Genomic DNA, 18,167 nt, shown 5'->3' with positions numbered 1-18,167 from the left:
TCCCCGATCGCTCTGAATCATCTCAAATCTGTTAGGCTTCATGATTTTGTAACCTTGAGCTTTAACCCAAAAGATGCTTCGACATTTGAATCATGAACTAACCTTTTTATGGCCTATAGGCTATAACTTTCGCTTTTCATTGTGAGGTGGGATTTGCCTAAAGAAAATTAAATTTCATTTCGAGTTTAACCGCCAGCGATCCTTAAGTTGTCACACTTCGTAATCACATTGAGTGCACTAACTACTAAATTTGCGTGCCAAGCAAAATAAGGCTGTCTTGATATGCTAAACTTTGGAACTAAAATATGCAATAGAAACAGGGCAGAGAGAACAAAACTAGATCTGCATTGGTTATTCTGCCATGTTAGTATCATATCTAGATCAATTGTTGCATCCTTTCAAAAAATATTATTCCTTTATTGTCCATATATTGCATCATCATTTGGTTGAACAAGTGCTCTCTTTTGATGCCATTTATGTATATATGCACACATACTTAGTCATAGTTGCACCGGCCAAGATCCAGCTCCTACCTTTGAAGAATTCAACTTTTCCAAATAAACAAACACATGGGTAACAACTTTACTTTACACATTCATCACGAAGTCATACCCAAATTGGTAAAGAATTTGAAGTTATATATACTGATAATATTATTTTCTTTAATATTATTAGTATAATTTAACTTGTGATAGCATGTTAGTTACTGTGATTACTCGGTTACTAATTAATGTTTACCACAGAAATTTACATGTAATCATCTTATAAAAACGGCAGCCCAAATCCTGTGTTAATGCATGGGTTGGAAAGGCAAATTCCATGGCTCGAACTGTGACCTATACGTCAATTTAGAAGCAACTTTATCTTGCTCCCAGGTTCTCTTGCACATCTAATTACCTTAATATTATAGTAACCTAATTGTATAATCCTTTTACACGATCAATGTATATACCTTAAACTCAGCAATAAAAGATTCATTTCCCCTTGTACAATTCTTGGCATGCTCATCATCCAAACCCCACTTTTTCTTACAGTCCATATCTTCCACAATCAATTAATCTCTTCTTTCTTCCTTCTTTTGCATTACAAAATGTATGTCATGAAAGACCCTTTACCCACACTTCTCTTACCTCCTACGCTAATAAATTAAAAACATTACTTCAACTTAAATATATATAACTATCTTAACCCTTCAGAAACATAAAAACACAAAGCAAAAACAGCATCAATCAAAATAATATACCTAACTATGAGAAGGACCACTCTCTTTTGGTTTATAGCCTTAGCCATTGCACTCTTTTCCATCATACTTCGTCTCTATTTTAACCACTCTTCCACAAATAATTCTATTGAAAGCTGTATTAGTGAAAAAAGTAGCTTTGCACTTGCTATTTTACAAAGGGTTTTGAAGAAAAATGGCATAGAGGGTAGTTTCTTCTCTATTTTCGAAGAAATTATTACTCGTCACCATCACCACCACCACCACAGAAGGAGGAAACCTATATGCGACGATTCAAAATGGAACTCAACGCTTGTATCTACGTATGGCGTTTCACGTGTTGTTAGTGTTGATTTGAATGGTTGTGGAAATTTTAGCAACATACAGAAGGCCGTTGATGCTGCTCCTGATTTTAGCTCTACTAGGACACTTATAATAATCGATTCAGGAACATACAAGTAAGTAATCAATCATCTTTTTTTCCCCTTGTTAAACATATTTGATGTATTATGAAATTGTATAGTGTATCCTATTGTAGTTAACAATTTTCAAAACATCACTACAAAAAAAAAAAAAAAAAAAAAGTAAAAAAAGAAAAAAAGAAGAAGGAATTGGCTACGAAATCCTCATGAATCTATCGATGCTAGTCTGTAGCTAACATGATTGTTTGTTAATTAATCCGTCATTACATAGGATTAACGACAAATGTTTTGATTTATCCGTCGTTACATTGGATTAACAACGAATGTTTTGATGTTTAGCGATAAAAAGTTGTCGGTAGCACATATCTAACATGATTTTTTGATAATCCGGCGCTAAATTAGAGACGAATTTTAGTTGTTTAGCGACAGAAGCTGTCCGTCGCTAATTCTTGTTTTTTTCCAGTGATATGAAAATTATTAAGAACTATTATCTGTTTTGGAAGGGAGAAATTGGTGATAAACCCCAACAAGACTAATTTGATAATACAAGGACAAGGTTACCTTAAAACTATTATCTCATGGAATGATACTGCTAATTCAACTGGTGGAACTGCCAATAGCTTCACTCTTGCTATTCATGCTCCAAATTTCATAGCATACAATATCAGCTTCCAGGTACAACCTTTTTCACTTATGTCGTAATTCCCTAGTTTTTCACACTACCAAAAAAAAAAAAAAAAAAAACAACGCTACAAAATTCATCGACAATCTATCGCTAAATAACCCATAGCTACAATTTTTTTTGATAATTGTCGTTAATCCGTCATTAAACTATGATTAGAGATGAATTTTTGTTGTTTGACAACAGAAAGTCCTGTCGCTAATTCCTATTTTTTGTAGTGTTTTCTTGATTGGATCTTTTTGTTTATTTAAAGAATACAGCACCTAGCCCTATGCCTGGTGATGTAGGAGCACAAGCATTGGCTATAATAATAGGAGGAGATCAAGCTGCATTTTATGGTTGTGGATTTTATGGAGCACAAGACACTCTTAATGATGATAGAGGAAGACATTATTTTAAAGAATGTTTTATTCAAGGATCCATTGATTTTATCTTTGGAAATGGTAGATCACTCTATGAGGTATGGTTCTTAATAATCACATATATTGACTCAAAATAATCACTTATCATGATGTAATATATGACATGTAATTCCTAATATTGAAGTAGCATATTTCATTTAGTATAACTTAAAAAGTGTAATTCCGGCTGCATGCGTCAACTTGCTTATCGGTTCCAAACACGAATTTATAAGGTAGGTTGCGGTGGGCTGGTAGTCAATATAAAACTTACTAATTAATGATGAATCCTCCTAACACAAGTATATATAAAATGAAAAGTATGATTAATGAAATTAATCAAATACAAAAGTTACTTAATATTGACAGATTAGGTAAGTCCATATATACTTCTTAGTTATATATAATTTACAAAAAGAACTGCTAACATTCATGTTCACCGATATTATGTACTAATTGTGAAGGAGCATAGTAGGATAGATGAAATTCCTCTATCTTTAATCAAAGATTTCAAATTTTAGCCGTAAGAGTAAAGAAACTTCTAGAAATGAGCCTTACCCTTTAATGAGTCATATGTGGGATAAATTCAAATTAATCAGGTCAATGTATTTCAGATACTGAACATATTATAAAGCAAAACAAAAGACGAACAAAAAGGAAACTGCATTTCACTAAGTACATGATGTTAGATCACAACATTGTTGTGGTCCATTATGGAGGTGACATTTCTTTGGGTAAACGAAATTTCCATATATAACACATGCGCGTGAGTTGACAATGTATACCAAATAAAAAGAAAGAGTTTAAGTTATAAAAACTGATAGTAGCATACTAAATTCTTTATAGCATGGTTAATTTGTGGTGGAATACATCAACAACCCTTAAACTTGTTAGTAAATTGCATTCAGACACTCGACTATTAAGTCATATTCACATTTGAACACATAAAGCATTCTTATAGACACTTCCGGCTCAATTTTGAAAATGTTTTTGCGCATGTTCTCAAGTACTATCCATTATTGAAATAAGTTAATCACTTAAAATATGTCATCTTTACTAATTACAGTATAAATAACTTGCCCATTTTAAAATTTACAGATCCCACTTTTCATGAATTAAAGATTCTTTAATGTCTCTATAGTAAGGTTAATTACTTTATTAGGTAAATTGAACTTGACAAAGATATTCATTTTGCAGGATTGCACAATAAATTCAATAGCAAAAGAAGGAACAAGTGGAGTTGGAGGATCTATCACAGCACAAGGGAAGAATTCACAAAGTGAGAAATCTGGATTCTCATTTGTGAATTGCAGTATTAGTGGCACTGGAAGTATTTGGCTAGGACGTGCTTGGGGTTCTTATGCAACAGTGGTTTTCTCAAGAACTTATATGTCAGATGTGGTTTCATCTGATGGCTGGAATGATTGGAGAGATCCTGCCAGAGACCAGTCTGTGGTGATCCTAACTCTTTACTGCTTTATTTATTTATTTATTTATTTATTTATTTATTTATTTATTTATTTTTAATTGGTTTTTCACTCGGTGTCCTACATCTATTTTACGGTCTAGTTAATTTAGATTCGCGCCACGTAAGGTCTATTAAAAGGGGAAAATGCTCCCTACCAGAATTTTCTCCATTTTCAGGATTCGGACCAAAGATCTGTAGTAAAGGGTGGAGAGATCCTATATCAAAATATAGGTGGAGTTAGTATATTGAATCTATGGTTTTGTAATCTAGAAATGGTAGCGTATTCAGTTCTGAATATTTTTTTTATACATAATAATTGATTCTTTTTAACGCAAATACAAGATTTGGATCAAAATTACTGAGTTCTGTCGAACCTGAAACGAAAATTGTAGCTTCACCTCTATATAGAATAAATGAGTGAGACCAGTAACCTGAAGAATATGACAAATCACCTCAGATAATATACTCCCTCCGTTTCAATTTGTTTTTCTGATTTTGACTTGACATAGAGTTTAAGAAAGTAAGAGACACTTTTGATTCTTGTGATCTTAAATTAAAGAGTAAAGATATGTAAAATATACTAAAATGTCCTTTAATCTTGTAGACTTAAACATGTCATGTGAAAGGTTAGAATAACAGAGTTGCCAAAAAAAGGAACGAGACATTCTTTTTTAAATGGACTTCAAAGGAAATTAAGACAAAAAAGTTGAAACAGAGGAAGTAGTATATTGTACTGTCACTGTATATAAGTTATATTGTTGATTTCATCTGTACATATATACAACTATCATAGTATAAGTGTGATTAGACCTAGTGAAGACATTATTTAGCAAATAAAACGCGTACTAATCTTTTACTAGATTATATGGTCACACTTTTCAATATGGTATCAGAGCAAACATATTGGTCCTGAATTCGAGTCTCACCAATCACCCAATATTATAAAAAAAAAAAAAACTTCCACGTAAGGAGAGGTGTTATCAATATGTAGTTAAGTAAATGAAAATGCTCTCTAACAACTTAATCTTTTAGATGAGATAATCACATATTCTAACTGTTTGATTGTATAAATACTTTTGTACGCAATCAGCACATATTACTTAAACTCATTTCTAAAAAGGCTTTGGCTAATTGAAATTCTTATATTATTTTGGTTAGAGAGTGATACATTCCTTTATACTTTTCATGATTTAAATGTATACTATATGTTTTGCAGGACAGTATTCTTCGGAGAATACGAGTGTTATGGGCCTGGAGCAAACTATACATTTAGGGTACCTTATGGAAAGCAACTGAAGCAAAATGAGGCAACACCTTTTATGGATATTTCATTTATAGATGGACAAGAATGGCTACTAAATTAAGGAAACACTCTCTTTCGGATTCACTAACATAGACTCAGAGACTAAGACTATACCAAAATATACTGCTTATATACTTTACTAGTATATTGATATTGTCTAAAATATTGTCATTCGCAAGGAATTGTTCCCAGTTGTATAAGGTACAACTATATCATTTTATGAGATGAACACCTTTAACAATATTGTTCATTGTGTCTTGAAGTGTGATGGATTTGAATTGCGATCTGACTCCAAATTGAAGAAATTAATTTTTTGTGCTATGTTTGCACTAAAGTGCGAAGAGTTTAGAGGGTCGAGCTAAGTTGGTTCGATAACACAAGGAGTTCTGAGGCCCCTACACAGTACACCTGTTGATTTTGATAATAGTTGTTTACTCTGGTTGTACAGAAAAAGGCAACAAATGGCTAAATTTTAAATATAATATAAATTACAATTATGTTTTAAATTGAATAGCACCATTTAAAGTAGGAGTAAAGTAGCTATCTTGTATCATTTCTATTTGGAATTTTTACTTGGTGTAGCTTCTTCTAAGAGGTACTTATTGATAATAACTCTCTTTTAATTTATTTATATTTAGCTACAGTGATTTTGTAAATTACTAATCGTAGCTACACCAAAATACATAAAGTTGGAATGGCTGAAGTGGTTATTGGGCGAGGCTCTCAGCCTGCCCGTCCAGGTTCGAACGCGACCAATAACAATTCTTTTCTTACATATTTTCCCTAGATTCTTCGCCTTGTATTTGAGTGTATTTCGCCATATGTATTTGGCTCATATTTGTATCTATATGTATTTGGCCTGAGTGTGTATTTGGCCTGAGTATATTTTGTCATATGTATTTGGCCTGAGTGTCTTTGTATCTGAATGTATAATGGGTAGGGTTGGGCATGGTGTGGTCGATACCGATTACCATACCGAAATCGAAATTTTATATACCGCGGTTTCGATATTATGGTATTTGGTATGCATTTTTAAAAAGTTTGGTATTCGGTACGATATTCGGTATTCATAAAGAAAATACCGAATACCATATCGAAGTATATAATTACATGTACAATTCATATATCTTAGTGTTATAATACTAACAAATATATAAACTAGTATTATTAGAAAACTAATTGTTTAAACGTTGAAACTTTGACTACTCTATCTTGATTTAAATGTCTTTTTTGTGTAATTGATTTACGAAGGGGATTGCTTGTACTTTCCTTTGAATATTTTTACATGTGTAAGGTTTTTAGTACATAATAATTGAGACATTTCTTAAGTAGCGAAAGTTATAATTCTCCACGATATGAGTATATGTAAGTCGAAGTCGGACAAGACATGGTACCGATTTACCTACCGTAAAATACCGAAACCAAACTTTAAAATACCGAACCATACCGAATTAATTTGGTATAGTAATGGTATAGTATTTTTAGAAACCGAAAACCGAAATTACCGTACCGAAGTTTCAAATACCGTACCATACCGCACCATGCCCACCCCTACATATGGGATACAAGACATATGAGCCAAATACATATGACATACATTCAAATAAAGTTCAAATACACGTGACATCAGATACATGTGACATCAAATACATATGAGATCCAATATAAGCCAAATATATATGACGAAAATACACTCAAAAGACAAGGAGAAGAAGCTAGGAAAAATATGTAAGAAAACTAATGTTGTTGGTTGGGTTCGAACTTAGGCGGGCAAAGGGAGAGTCTCGCTCAAATACACACGAATACACAAAATACACAGCTTTTGCTTTAAAGTAAGCTACGAATTGTAATTTGAAAAATAATAGCTACTAATGATAAGATCCTCATAGAAGGTAGTTATATCTGTAAGTTCTATTTTCTAGGACAAGTCACATTGAAGAAGCCTAATGGAAGGCTCAAGTTTGAAATATATGGCCAATGCTTTTGAACCCAAAAATGTAGGGTCATTTGCACTTTTGTCGCTATTTTGTGTTAGATCAAGGTGCCTCGTGCAGAGTCATCCGATAATTTAAATTGGCAGATTATACTTTGCATGTCATCAGATTGCTTTCTTGTTGTCCCATCAAGTACCTGAGCTTTTATAATTTCGATCTCTTGTAGCAATCCAGGGATCGAAAACACATTCGAATTCGAGATAAGGGTTTCTTCTAAGTTTTCTTGTTTAAGGATGTGATTATAAAGGAGAGAAAAAGAAGAAATTGTTTGGAACACATGCATTGGAATTTTGAATTTATCAGCCACTTCTTGGACCCAAGAAAGTCCACACGTTGAAATGATACAACTTGGCTTTGTTTCCATGTTTTGAATTATTTCTTGAATTGGTTCTTTTAGTGTCTCACATGCTAAAAAGAATTCGTTATCCAATTCTATAGAAGGAAGTGAATCCATATTTTCACATCTTTGAGGCAAAACAAATTCTTTACATGGGAAATTAATTGGATTTTAAGGTTGGAATTCAAAGAATGAGTGATTAATGAGTTGTACCTTTGTGCTTTGACATGAGTTGTGATAAATATAATTGAGACTTTTAACTCCATGATGGGCTAATAATATCTGTTAAAAGGTATTCTATGACTTTGGGACATTAGAGGAATCAATAGGAAGTAAAGATTTTTGGTTTGGGAAATCATTGTGAAAAATCAAAAGATTAATTCGGATATTAATGTTTTTACTTGCACTAGCTATAATTATAGAAGAATAAATTGATTAGTAGTACTACCAATTGAAAATTTATAAATAACTTGACAAAAACTGTGGGATTTATAGTATCTGAAATTGGATTATGATTTAGAGAGGTGCAATCTGTGCACTACCAATTGGGGAAGTCTATAATTAGCTTACCAAGGGTCAGTTTGGACATGATTTTTTTTCAAAGATACTTCTAAAGCAATATTTGGTTAACACAGTAGAATGATTAATTGGTAAGTCTTTAAAGATGAGTTTCTCAAAATCGGGTTTTCACGTAATTTCTTTATCTCACTTACAAAATCTTAACATTTTTTGTTTAAATATAATGCATAGTCAGACGCAACTTCCCATCTTCGAAATACTAATTTTTAATTTCGACTAAAAAAATATGTATCTTTTTTCAAATATCACTTTCCAAATCCATACCAAAATGTCTTGCTTTTGTCATATTTGAATTACAGTTGGATGTACATTATTTGCTGTGGATTCAGAAGTAATATTCATACAGACTATATACATTTTTATGCAAAAGATTACAAAAAAAAACAAATTTTAAATTTGGAGTTCTTAATTCCAAAAATTTAATATATCCTACAGTAATATTTTAAAGCTTGAACTCATAAGTTTAAATTTTAATCAATTACGTCGCAATCCATTTCAATATACTCAGAGACAGTTTTTATAGTCCAAAACATCTAAGCCCTAGGTATCAACCGACTGTGTGTTCATTGATTTACAAACCAACAACAACGACATACCCAATGTAGTCCCAAAAAGGGGGGTCTGGGGAGGGTAGAGTGCACGCAGACCTTATCCCTACCTTGCGAGATAGATAAGTTATTTCCGATAGACTCTCTCTCAGAATAAAGCAATAATAAAGCAATAATAAAGCAGGTCAAATAAAAAAAAGGGACAATAACTGCAACACAATAATATGCTAAACAAAGAACTTGATTTACAAACCATAACTTAAATTTTACTAACATCACCTTATTACCAATGATGCGTCAAACTTGGTCAGCAGATCTAGCATACCAATTTGAGAATTCAGCACAGACACCAAGGCTCAAACAAGGCAACGATTTTATTGTATTTCACATTTTCTTTTCATTTACATGATATTTTGCACTTAAGTGATTACATAATGAAAAAAACAAAGTGATATGATAGGATAAACCCATGGTGCATCATCATATATTTGGAGACGTGTGAGAGATAGTTACACTTTTAGTTCCTCAATTATTGATAAGTTTTAATTCAGGTCCTTATACATATAACCTTCAATTAACTAAAAGGTATATGTTTGGTCCCTATTTTTAGAAAATATGTGATATTTAGACTATTCTTAAAGTCACATATTATCCTTAAATATGAAATAACAATACATATTTAAGATGACACATCAATAATTGAATGATGAATTAGCACTTAATAATTAGTTAAACTTGTGAAGATTCATAGACGAAGAGATTAAACATGCATATAACAATTAATTGTAGATTAAATATGCTTAAACCAAAAACCACATGAGCTAAAATCAGAATATGCCAATATTCGAGGGACTGAATGTGCTACTTTCTCTTGTATGTAATCTCTTTCCTTAATTGTTGCCATAAAATTAGTCCCATCCATTTGGTGTCATCTAACGGTCACATATCTTGTACAATTTTTCTTCTTTATAAATTTCATCACTATTTCTATCTTGTACACTTGAACAAAATTAATTTTCTCAACAATGGTTTCCCTAAATTCTAAAGAGCTTCATTTCCTTTTGGTACCTTGGTTGGCTCAAAGCCATATTATACCATTAACAGACTTTGCAAAATTACTAGCCCTTCATGGAGTGACTGTCTCAATTATCACAACACCTATCAATGCCCAAAGGTACAAATCAATACTCACTCATGCTTTAAAATCCAATTTAAAAGTCCAACTAATTCCTCTTTATTTCCCAAGCCAAGAATTTGGATTGCCTCAAGGATGTGAAAACACAGATACACTCAATTCACTAGAGTTGTTTAAAGATTTCTTTTTGGCAAGTGAAATGATGCAAGAACCACTAGAGAAATTAATTCAAAATTTGAAACCAAAGCCAAGTTGTATCATTTCCTCTAGTCCTCTCACTTGGACTCAACAAGTTGCCAGTAAGTTCAAGATTCCAAGGTATATATTCCAAACAGTTTCTTGTTTCAATCTCTATTGTTCCCACATACTAAATCAGACAAAAATTCAAGAAACCCTTGTGTTGGATTCTGATTCATTCTTGATACCTAATGTGCCACACAAAATTGAGTTGACAAAAGCTCAATTGCCTTATGATTCAAGAAAGCAATCTTCTCAAGATGTACAAATTATTATAGACAAAATTAAACAGTCTCAAGATTTAGCAAAAGGTACTTTGATCCATACTTTTGAGGAGTTGGAGCCTTGGTATATTGATGCATACAAGAAAGTTGTGAACAAAGTATTTTGTGTTGGTCCAGTATCATTGTGTAACAAAGAAATGGATGAGATGGTTGATAGAGGCAACAAGGCCTCAATTGATGAGCATAATAATTGCTTGAATTGGCTTGATTCTATGAAGTCAAAATCAGTCATTTATGCTTGTTTTGGTAGCCTTTGTAACATTTCATTTTTGCAAATGAAGGAAATTGGATTAGGCTTGGAGTCATCAAATGTGCCATTCATTTGGATAATAAGAGGGTTAAATTTCACGTCACAAGTCGAAAAATGGCTAGGGGATGAAAATTTCGAAGAGAGGGTTAAAGGAAGAGGGATGATTATTAGAGATTGGGCTCCACAAGTTCTGATATTATCGCATCCGTCTGTCGGAGGATTCCTGACTCATTGCGGATGGAATTTGGCTCTAGAAGGAATTTCCTGTGGTGTACCGATGATTACTTTTCCTATGTTCGCTGAGCAATTTTACAACGAGAAATTCATCGTGAATGTTCTAAGGATTGGGGTTCGAGTTGGTGTTGAAGTGAGTATGGACTCATGGGATGAAGAGAAGAACGGAGTGTTAGTTAACAAAGATCAAGTCAAAAAAGCAATAGACCAACTAATGGATAAAGGATTAGAGGGTGAAGAAAGAACAAAAAGAGCAAAGGAGCTAGCACACATGTCAAAGAAGGCAATACAAGAAGAGGGTTCTTCATATTTGAATATCAAAATATTCATTGAAGATGTATTGCATGTACTCAAAAATAAAGAAGAAGGAAGCTAATGATGCACATAGGACCACCTGAAGTTTACTAGCCAACCCTAAATCTTTTACAAGTTTCTTTACTTCTATTGTTCTAGTGGCATTGTTCCGTAACATTTGATTTATGATCCATTACAAATTTATTTTAATATCTTATTTTACAAGTTTTTTTCGTACTACTCTATCATGACGTGTTCCTTTTTAGTTTCATTTTCATTTTGTTTTGAACATTCTTTTCTTATGTTTTCTCGTGACATTTGATTTTATGATCCATTACAAAATTTATTTTAGTCATATGATCATTTCGCAGGAGATAATATAAAACAACACAGTAATTAATAAATCAAATATACCAGATCTTTATAAAATTATATCTATGAATATACCATATCTTTATAAATTTTTATCTATGTTTAAATTGTGGCTGGTCATACGAAATCATTTCCTTTATTTTTCTTTAGTTTACCAACTTTTTACCTTATACACTCTTCTTTCTTGTTAGAAGGGAGACATTTGAGATGTGAGGTGAAACTAATTAAAATTAAGGTACCACCAAAGTATGTGATGCAGCGGATGAGGCTGCTCCTCTCTTAACTAGAGGTCTCGGGTTCGAACTTTGGATATGGAAAAATCCTTGGTAGGGAGTGCTTCCCCCGAATGGGGCCCTACACAGCGCGAGTCCGGATGTAGTCCGGCTCCAATGAGGATACCAGACACCGGGTGGGAAACCCAAAAAAAAATAAAAAAATATGAAATTAAGGCAACGCCAATGTTTGCACTTTTATATGCTTAAATTTTTCTGGATATGTGATAAGATCTTATATAACTTGTGGTAGTTTTACTTTCTATTCAAAATTTTCATCCCTTGCGATTTTTAAACTCCCAATGAAACGTTTAGATTATCCGTATAGGGCACATTATAATACTAGAAAGTTTAAACATGCGTATTTTTTCACGGAATTTTTGAAGGACTTTGTGGAAAATGTGCTCGTCAAAAACAGTCTTTTACGAATTTTCGTTGACATTATCAACGAAATTTCAACAGAAACGTTTGTGAAGAATACCTAGATTTCCAGCAGTATATACATTTGATGATTCCAAACCTAATCCAATTTCTTTTATTTTCGAGGATCAATTGAAATGTGACTAAGGCTAAAAGAGGCATAAATGACGACATATCTTGGCTTCATTGAGTTAAGCCATTTCATACAACTCAGTTTTATTTTATTGTTACATATTAAAACCCCCATCTTGCAACATGAATCAAGATAAAAAAAAAAGATTTTCATTCTAAAATTGATTTTTGATAGACGTGGTAAACATATTTATAAAACAAATTTCGGATAATTAATGGTATAATGGGTTAATTAAGATAATGCGATATTGCCAATCACTTTAACTTGCATTTCAAACATTAGATAATAAATTAAATGATAATTAATAAGAGAAATGAATATAAACCCAATAAATATGTTTTGTTTAATAATGTATAATATACATAAAATATACATTTGATACAAAACAGTCTATATTTTTTAAATATAACTGACTAGTGAATGTAATATTTTTGGCCGACCGGTTAAATGTGTAACTTCACTTATATGATAATAGAACCAACTATGGGCTCTTCACTTGTCTTCCTGGAGATCGACAAGAGTTGTGTATAGGTCAATTGAGATTTTTTTTTAATCATCTGATATTCGGTATCCATTGACCCGACTAATCTAAATAAATGCATCGAAAGATTCATTTAAAGGAAAACGGTCCTTATTACCATAATTTTTCTATTCCAAAAGCTTGAATTCTAGATTTCTAATTAAAGGTAAAAGAATGATAATAGTCAACTCATGAGCTTAGAGCTACAAAATTTAATTTTTTTTATCGTGTTATCATCTTGTCCCATAAAATATCACTCTGAAAATATAATTTGTCAACATCATTAGCCATGATATTATACGAGATGGTGATTTATATCTTATCAGTAGCCACAGGCCTATTCCACCTTCAGAGGGACTAAATGTGCTAATTTCTCTTGTTTGTAATCTCTTTCCTTAATTGTTGCCATAAAATTAGTCTCATCCATTTCGTGTCATCTAACGGTCACAATCTCAATAATATTTTTTTCCTTATTTATAAGTTTCACCACTATTCTATCTTGTACACTTGAACAAAATAAATTTTCTCAACAATGGCTTCCCTAAATTCTAAAGAGCTTCATTTCCTTTTGGTACCTTGGTTGTCTCAAAGCCATATATTATTATACCATTAACAGACTTTGCAATTTTTTTTTTTTTTAAATTTCCCCTTAAGTGGCGCTTCCATTAGAAAGAGACATATAGTACAGGACAGATGAAAGAGGGGAGCAAAGCTACACCCTTTCCATCGACGGGGCAGGGAGGGACAAAAAACCAACCTGCACCCCATTCTACAAAAATATATACAGCCCTCTTCCCTAACTACAAAACTATAAGAGCTATACTAAGAAGAGGGCTGTTCAGCAAGAATCAATACTGTACAAAATGCACAACCGTTAGTGATTTCTAAGTCGCACCTTCACTTGTTTACGTCTGAAGGACGGCATTTGAATAAGATCGAGCCGAAAAGGTCCAAGAGCCTCTTTTGGAAGGTCATTACAGTTGTAAATGATCATATCTTGGCCCCTGGTTCTAACTTTAGCCAAAGCATCGGCTACTTGGTTTCCTTCCCTAAAACAATGTTGAATCACTACATTGATTTGAGAGATGATTTTTTTAGGCTCACCAATGATATAAAAGAGGTTCCAAGGGACAGAGCTGGCTGAGTTCAACCTATGAACAATGATCTTCGAGTCGCCTTCAAGGACGACATTTCGTAGCCCATTTTCATGGCACCACTGTAGACCCAATAAAGCAGCTCTTGCTTCAGCGTAATTGTGGCTGCCCATGTCCAAAAATCTTGCAAAAGCCATGTACATATGCCCTGAACTATCCCTTATGACGCCACCAGCCCCTGTATGCCCGTCTCTGTGTTTGCTTCCATCCGTGTTAAGCTTAACCCAGTGCAGTTCAGGCCTCTCCCACTTGATAATGGTTCTTTTAATCTCATCATGATATTCCATTAGCGTATGGCAGATTTCTGCCCAACTTGAGCTCCAAATAATGTCCAAAGAATATTTGGTGAGGATCCATTTGAGATGATAAAGGATTTGATAAAAAATTCTGGTTATATACATCTTCTTACCCCCGAATTTAGCTGCGCATCTGGCCTTCCACAATTCCCATATTATGATAATAGGGGTAATGGTAAGCACCTCCTTATGGACAGAATTGGCATGTTTAGCACTCCACCATTTTAAAAGAGTGGAGATGATGGACTCATCTTCCCAAATAATACCCAAGGGGGCTCCGAAAAGTTTCCAAGTCCTGTTAGCAATATCACCACTTACCAAGGCATGAAGCATGGTTTCTCTTTGAGGCATGAAGCAACAGTGGCACCTAGAAACCATATCAATATTGAACCTCACAATGATATCATCAAATGGTAATTTTCTTTTGAGAGCTCTCCACACGATAAAGGACATTTTAAAAGGAAGAAACTTGTGCTATATTTTGCCTAGGGTGTTAAAATTTGTTCTGGTTTGCCTCACCAAATTCCAGGCTGTCTTGGTAGTAAAATTACCAGAAATTGATGGCATCCAGATAGCCTGGTCCGGGAGATTAGGCTCACCAAACTCAATGAACTGAAATAGTTCAATAATGTATTCCGGGAGTTGATGAAATTCAGGGAAATTCCATACTCCATTCTGTCTAGCATCCTTGATCAACATCTTAGAGTTTGCACCCTCTACATAGACTGAGTTGGCAAGAGCCCCTTCCCCCATCCAATTATCCCACCACAATTTGATCTCTCCCTTGTTAACTCTCCAGAGAATGTTCTTTTCCGCCTCCAATTTAACTTCCATAAGTTTCTTCCAACAGTGAGATTGACCGGACTGAAATTTCCTCTCCACAGGCCCAACCCTTTTACAATATTTGGCATTCAAAAATTCAGACCATAAGGATCTGATAGCAATAAATCGCCACCATCTTTTGTATGCAAAGCTCTCTGAAATATCCCGGATGCTTAGACGAATCCCAGTCCATCTTCCTTAGTAGGGAAGCATAGCTTATCCCATGATGACCAGTAGTATGTTTGTTTTCCATCAGATGACCCCCAAAAGAAACTAGCCAGATAACTTTCAATTTATCTTATCACTGTTTTAGGAGGATCAACAGCGGCTAGAAGGTGAAGGGGTTGTGATTGCAAAATATGTTTAATAAGAACCGCCCTACCACCAATGGATAACAGTTTACCTTGCCACCCATTTGACTTCCTCACAATCTTTGAAACCACCTCATTGAAAAACGCAATTTTCTTTCTTCCCACATACAAAGGGCATCCCAAATAAGTTATGGGGAAAACAGAATGTTTGAAACCAGTGAAAACTTTCACGGACTGAACAACCGAATCTTCAACATTGGGAGCTACTAAAAAGCAGCTCTTGTTCACATTGATCTTCTGGCCCGAGCACTCCTCATAAAACCGAAGTTGTTGAAGAACAAGTTCCATGGACCTTTGATTTCCGGAGGAGAAAATAATCACATCATCTACAGACTTTGCAAAATTACTAGCCCTTCATGGAGTGACTGTCTCCATTATCATAACACCTATTAATGCACAAAGGTATAAATCAATAGTCACTCATGCTTTAAAATCCAATCTAAAAATCCAACGAATTCCTCTTTATTTCCCTAGCTAAGAATTTGGATTGCCTCAAGGATGTGAAAACATGGACGCACTCAATTCACTAGAGTTGTATAAAGATTTCTTTTTGGCAAGTGAAATGATGCAAGAACCACTAGAGAAATTAATTCAAATTTGGAACCAAAGCCAAGTTGTATCATTTCCACTAGTCCTCTCACTTGGACTCAACAAGTTGCCAGTAAGTTCAAGATTTCAAGGTATATATTCCAAAGCGTTTCTTGTTTCTATCTTTATCGTTCCCACATACTAAATCAGACAAAAATTCAAGAAACCCTTGTGTTGGATTCTGATTCAGTCTTGATACCTAATGTGCCACACAAAATTGAGTTGACAAAAGCTCAATTGCCTTATGATTCAAGAAACCAATCTTCTCAAGATGTACAAATTATTATAGACAAAATTAAACAGTCTCAAGATCTAGCAAGAGGTACTTTGATCCATACTTTTGAGGAGTTAGAGCCTTGGTATGTTGATGCATACAAGAAACTTGTGAACAAAGTATTTTGTGTTGGTCCAGTATCATTGTCTAACAAAGAAACGGATGAGATGGTTGATAGAGGCAACAAGGCCTCTATTGATGAGCATATTAATTGTTTGAATTGGCTTGATTCTATGAAGCCAAAATCAGTCATTTATGCTTGTTTTGGTAGCCTTTGTAACATTTCATTTTTGCAAATGAAGGAAATTGGATTAGGCTTGGAGTCATCAAATGTGCCATTCATTTGGATAATAAGAGGGTTAAATTTCACGCCACAAGTCGAAAAATGGCTAGGGGATGAAAATTTCGAAGAGAGGGTTAAAGGAAGAGGGATGATTATTAGAGGTTGGGCTCCACAAGTTCTGATATTATCTCATCCGTGTATCGGAGGATTCCTGACTCATTGCGGATGGAATTCGGCTCTAGAAGGAATTTCCTATGGTGTATCGATGATTACTTTTCCTATGTTTGCTGAGCAATTTTACAATGAGAAATTCATCGTGAATGTTTTAAGGATTGGGGTTTGAGTTGGTGTTGAAGTGAGTATTGACTCTTGGGATGAAGAGAAGAATGGAGTGTTAGTTAACAAAGATCAAGTCAAAAAAACAATAGACCAACTAATGGATAAAGGATTAGAGGGTGAAGAAAGAAGAAAAAGTGCAAAGGAGCTAGCACACATGTCAAAGAAGGCAATACAAGAAGAGGGTTCTTCATATTTGAATATCAAAATATTCGTTGAAGATGCATTGCATGTACACAAAAATAAAGAAGAAGGAAGCTAATAATGCAGCTACATAGGACCACCTGAAGTTTGCTAGCCAACTCTAAATCTTTTACAAGTTTCTTTACTTCTATTGTCCTAGTCGCATTGTTCCGTGACATTTGATTTTATGATCCATTACAAATTTATTTTAGTCATATGATCATTTCGCATGAGATAATTTAAAATAACACAATAATTAATAAATAAAATATACCAGATCTTTATAAAATTATATCTATGTTTAAATTGTGGCTGGTCATACGAAATCATTTCCTTTGTTTTTCTTTTATTTACCAACTTTTTACCTTATACACTCTTCTTTCTTGTTAGAAGGGAGACATTTGAGATGTGAGGTGAAACTATTTGAAATTAAGGTACCACCAAAGTATATGATGCAGCGGATGAAGCTACTCCTCTCTTAACCAGAGGTCTCGGGTTCGAACCTTGAGTATGGAAAAATTCTTGGTAGGGAGTGCTCCCCCCGAATGGAGCCCTACGCAGCGCGAATCCGGATATAGTCGGGCTCCAATGAGGATACCAGACACTGGGTGGGAAACCAAAAAAAAAAAAATGAAATTAAGGTAACGCCTTAATGTTTGCACATTTATATACTTAAATTTTTCTGGATATGTGATAAGATCATATATAACTTGTGGTAGTTTTACTTTCTCTTCAAAATTTTCATCCCTTTGCGATTTC

The 18,167-nt window shown here is 33.8% G+C and overlaps 2 protein-coding genes and 1 pseudogene across 4 annotated transcripts; all 3 read left to right on the top strand.

The window, feature by feature from the left end:
- Positions 1-1,221: 1,221 nt before the first annotated feature.
- Positions 1,222-5,747, top strand: LOC132044039 (probable pectinesterase 15). Of its 3 annotated transcripts, none has more exons than XM_059434516.1 (5): positions 1,222-1,677; positions 2,145-2,316; positions 2,577-2,783; positions 3,919-4,169; positions 5,406-5,747. In XM_059434516.1, the coding sequence occupies exons 1-5, from the start codon at positions 1,250-1,252 to the stop codon at positions 5,551-5,553; spliced, it is 1,206 nt and encodes a 401-aa protein (XP_059290499.1). In that variant the 5' UTR covers positions 1,222-1,249; the 3' UTR covers positions 5,554-5,747. The 3 variants fall into 3 exon arrangements, with proteins under 3 accessions (XP_059290499.1, XP_059290501.1, XP_059290500.1); XM_059434518.1 differs by having other exon boundaries at positions 3,919-4,173; XM_059434517.1 differs by having other exon boundaries at positions 3,919-4,176.
- A 4,224-nt stretch (positions 5,748-9,971) lies between these two features.
- LOC132044041 (UDP-glycosyltransferase 73C4-like) lies at positions 9,972-11,598 on the top strand. The gene has a single exon (XM_059434519.1). The coding sequence runs from the start codon at positions 9,976-9,978 to the stop codon at positions 11,464-11,466; it is 1,491 nt and encodes a 496-aa protein (XP_059290502.1). The 5' UTR covers positions 9,972-9,975; the 3' UTR covers positions 11,467-11,598.
- Positions 11,599-13,627: 2,029 nt separating this feature from the next.
- On the top strand, positions 13,628-17,670 carry LOC132044037 (UDP-glycosyltransferase 73C4-like; annotated as a pseudogene).
- Positions 17,671-18,167: the final 497 nt, after the last annotated feature.

The sequence above is a fragment of the Lycium ferocissimum genome, unplaced genomic scaffold (genome assembly GCF_029784015.1).
Source record: "Lycium ferocissimum isolate CSIRO_LF1 unplaced genomic scaffold, AGI_CSIRO_Lferr_CH_V1 ctg3281, whole genome shotgun sequence".
In the NCBI taxonomy this organism is placed as follows: Eukaryota; Viridiplantae; Streptophyta; class Magnoliopsida; order Solanales; family Solanaceae; genus Lycium; species Lycium ferocissimum.
Note: the sequence above shows the minus strand (reverse complement) of the source record. Positions and strands in the feature narration are given on the sequence as shown.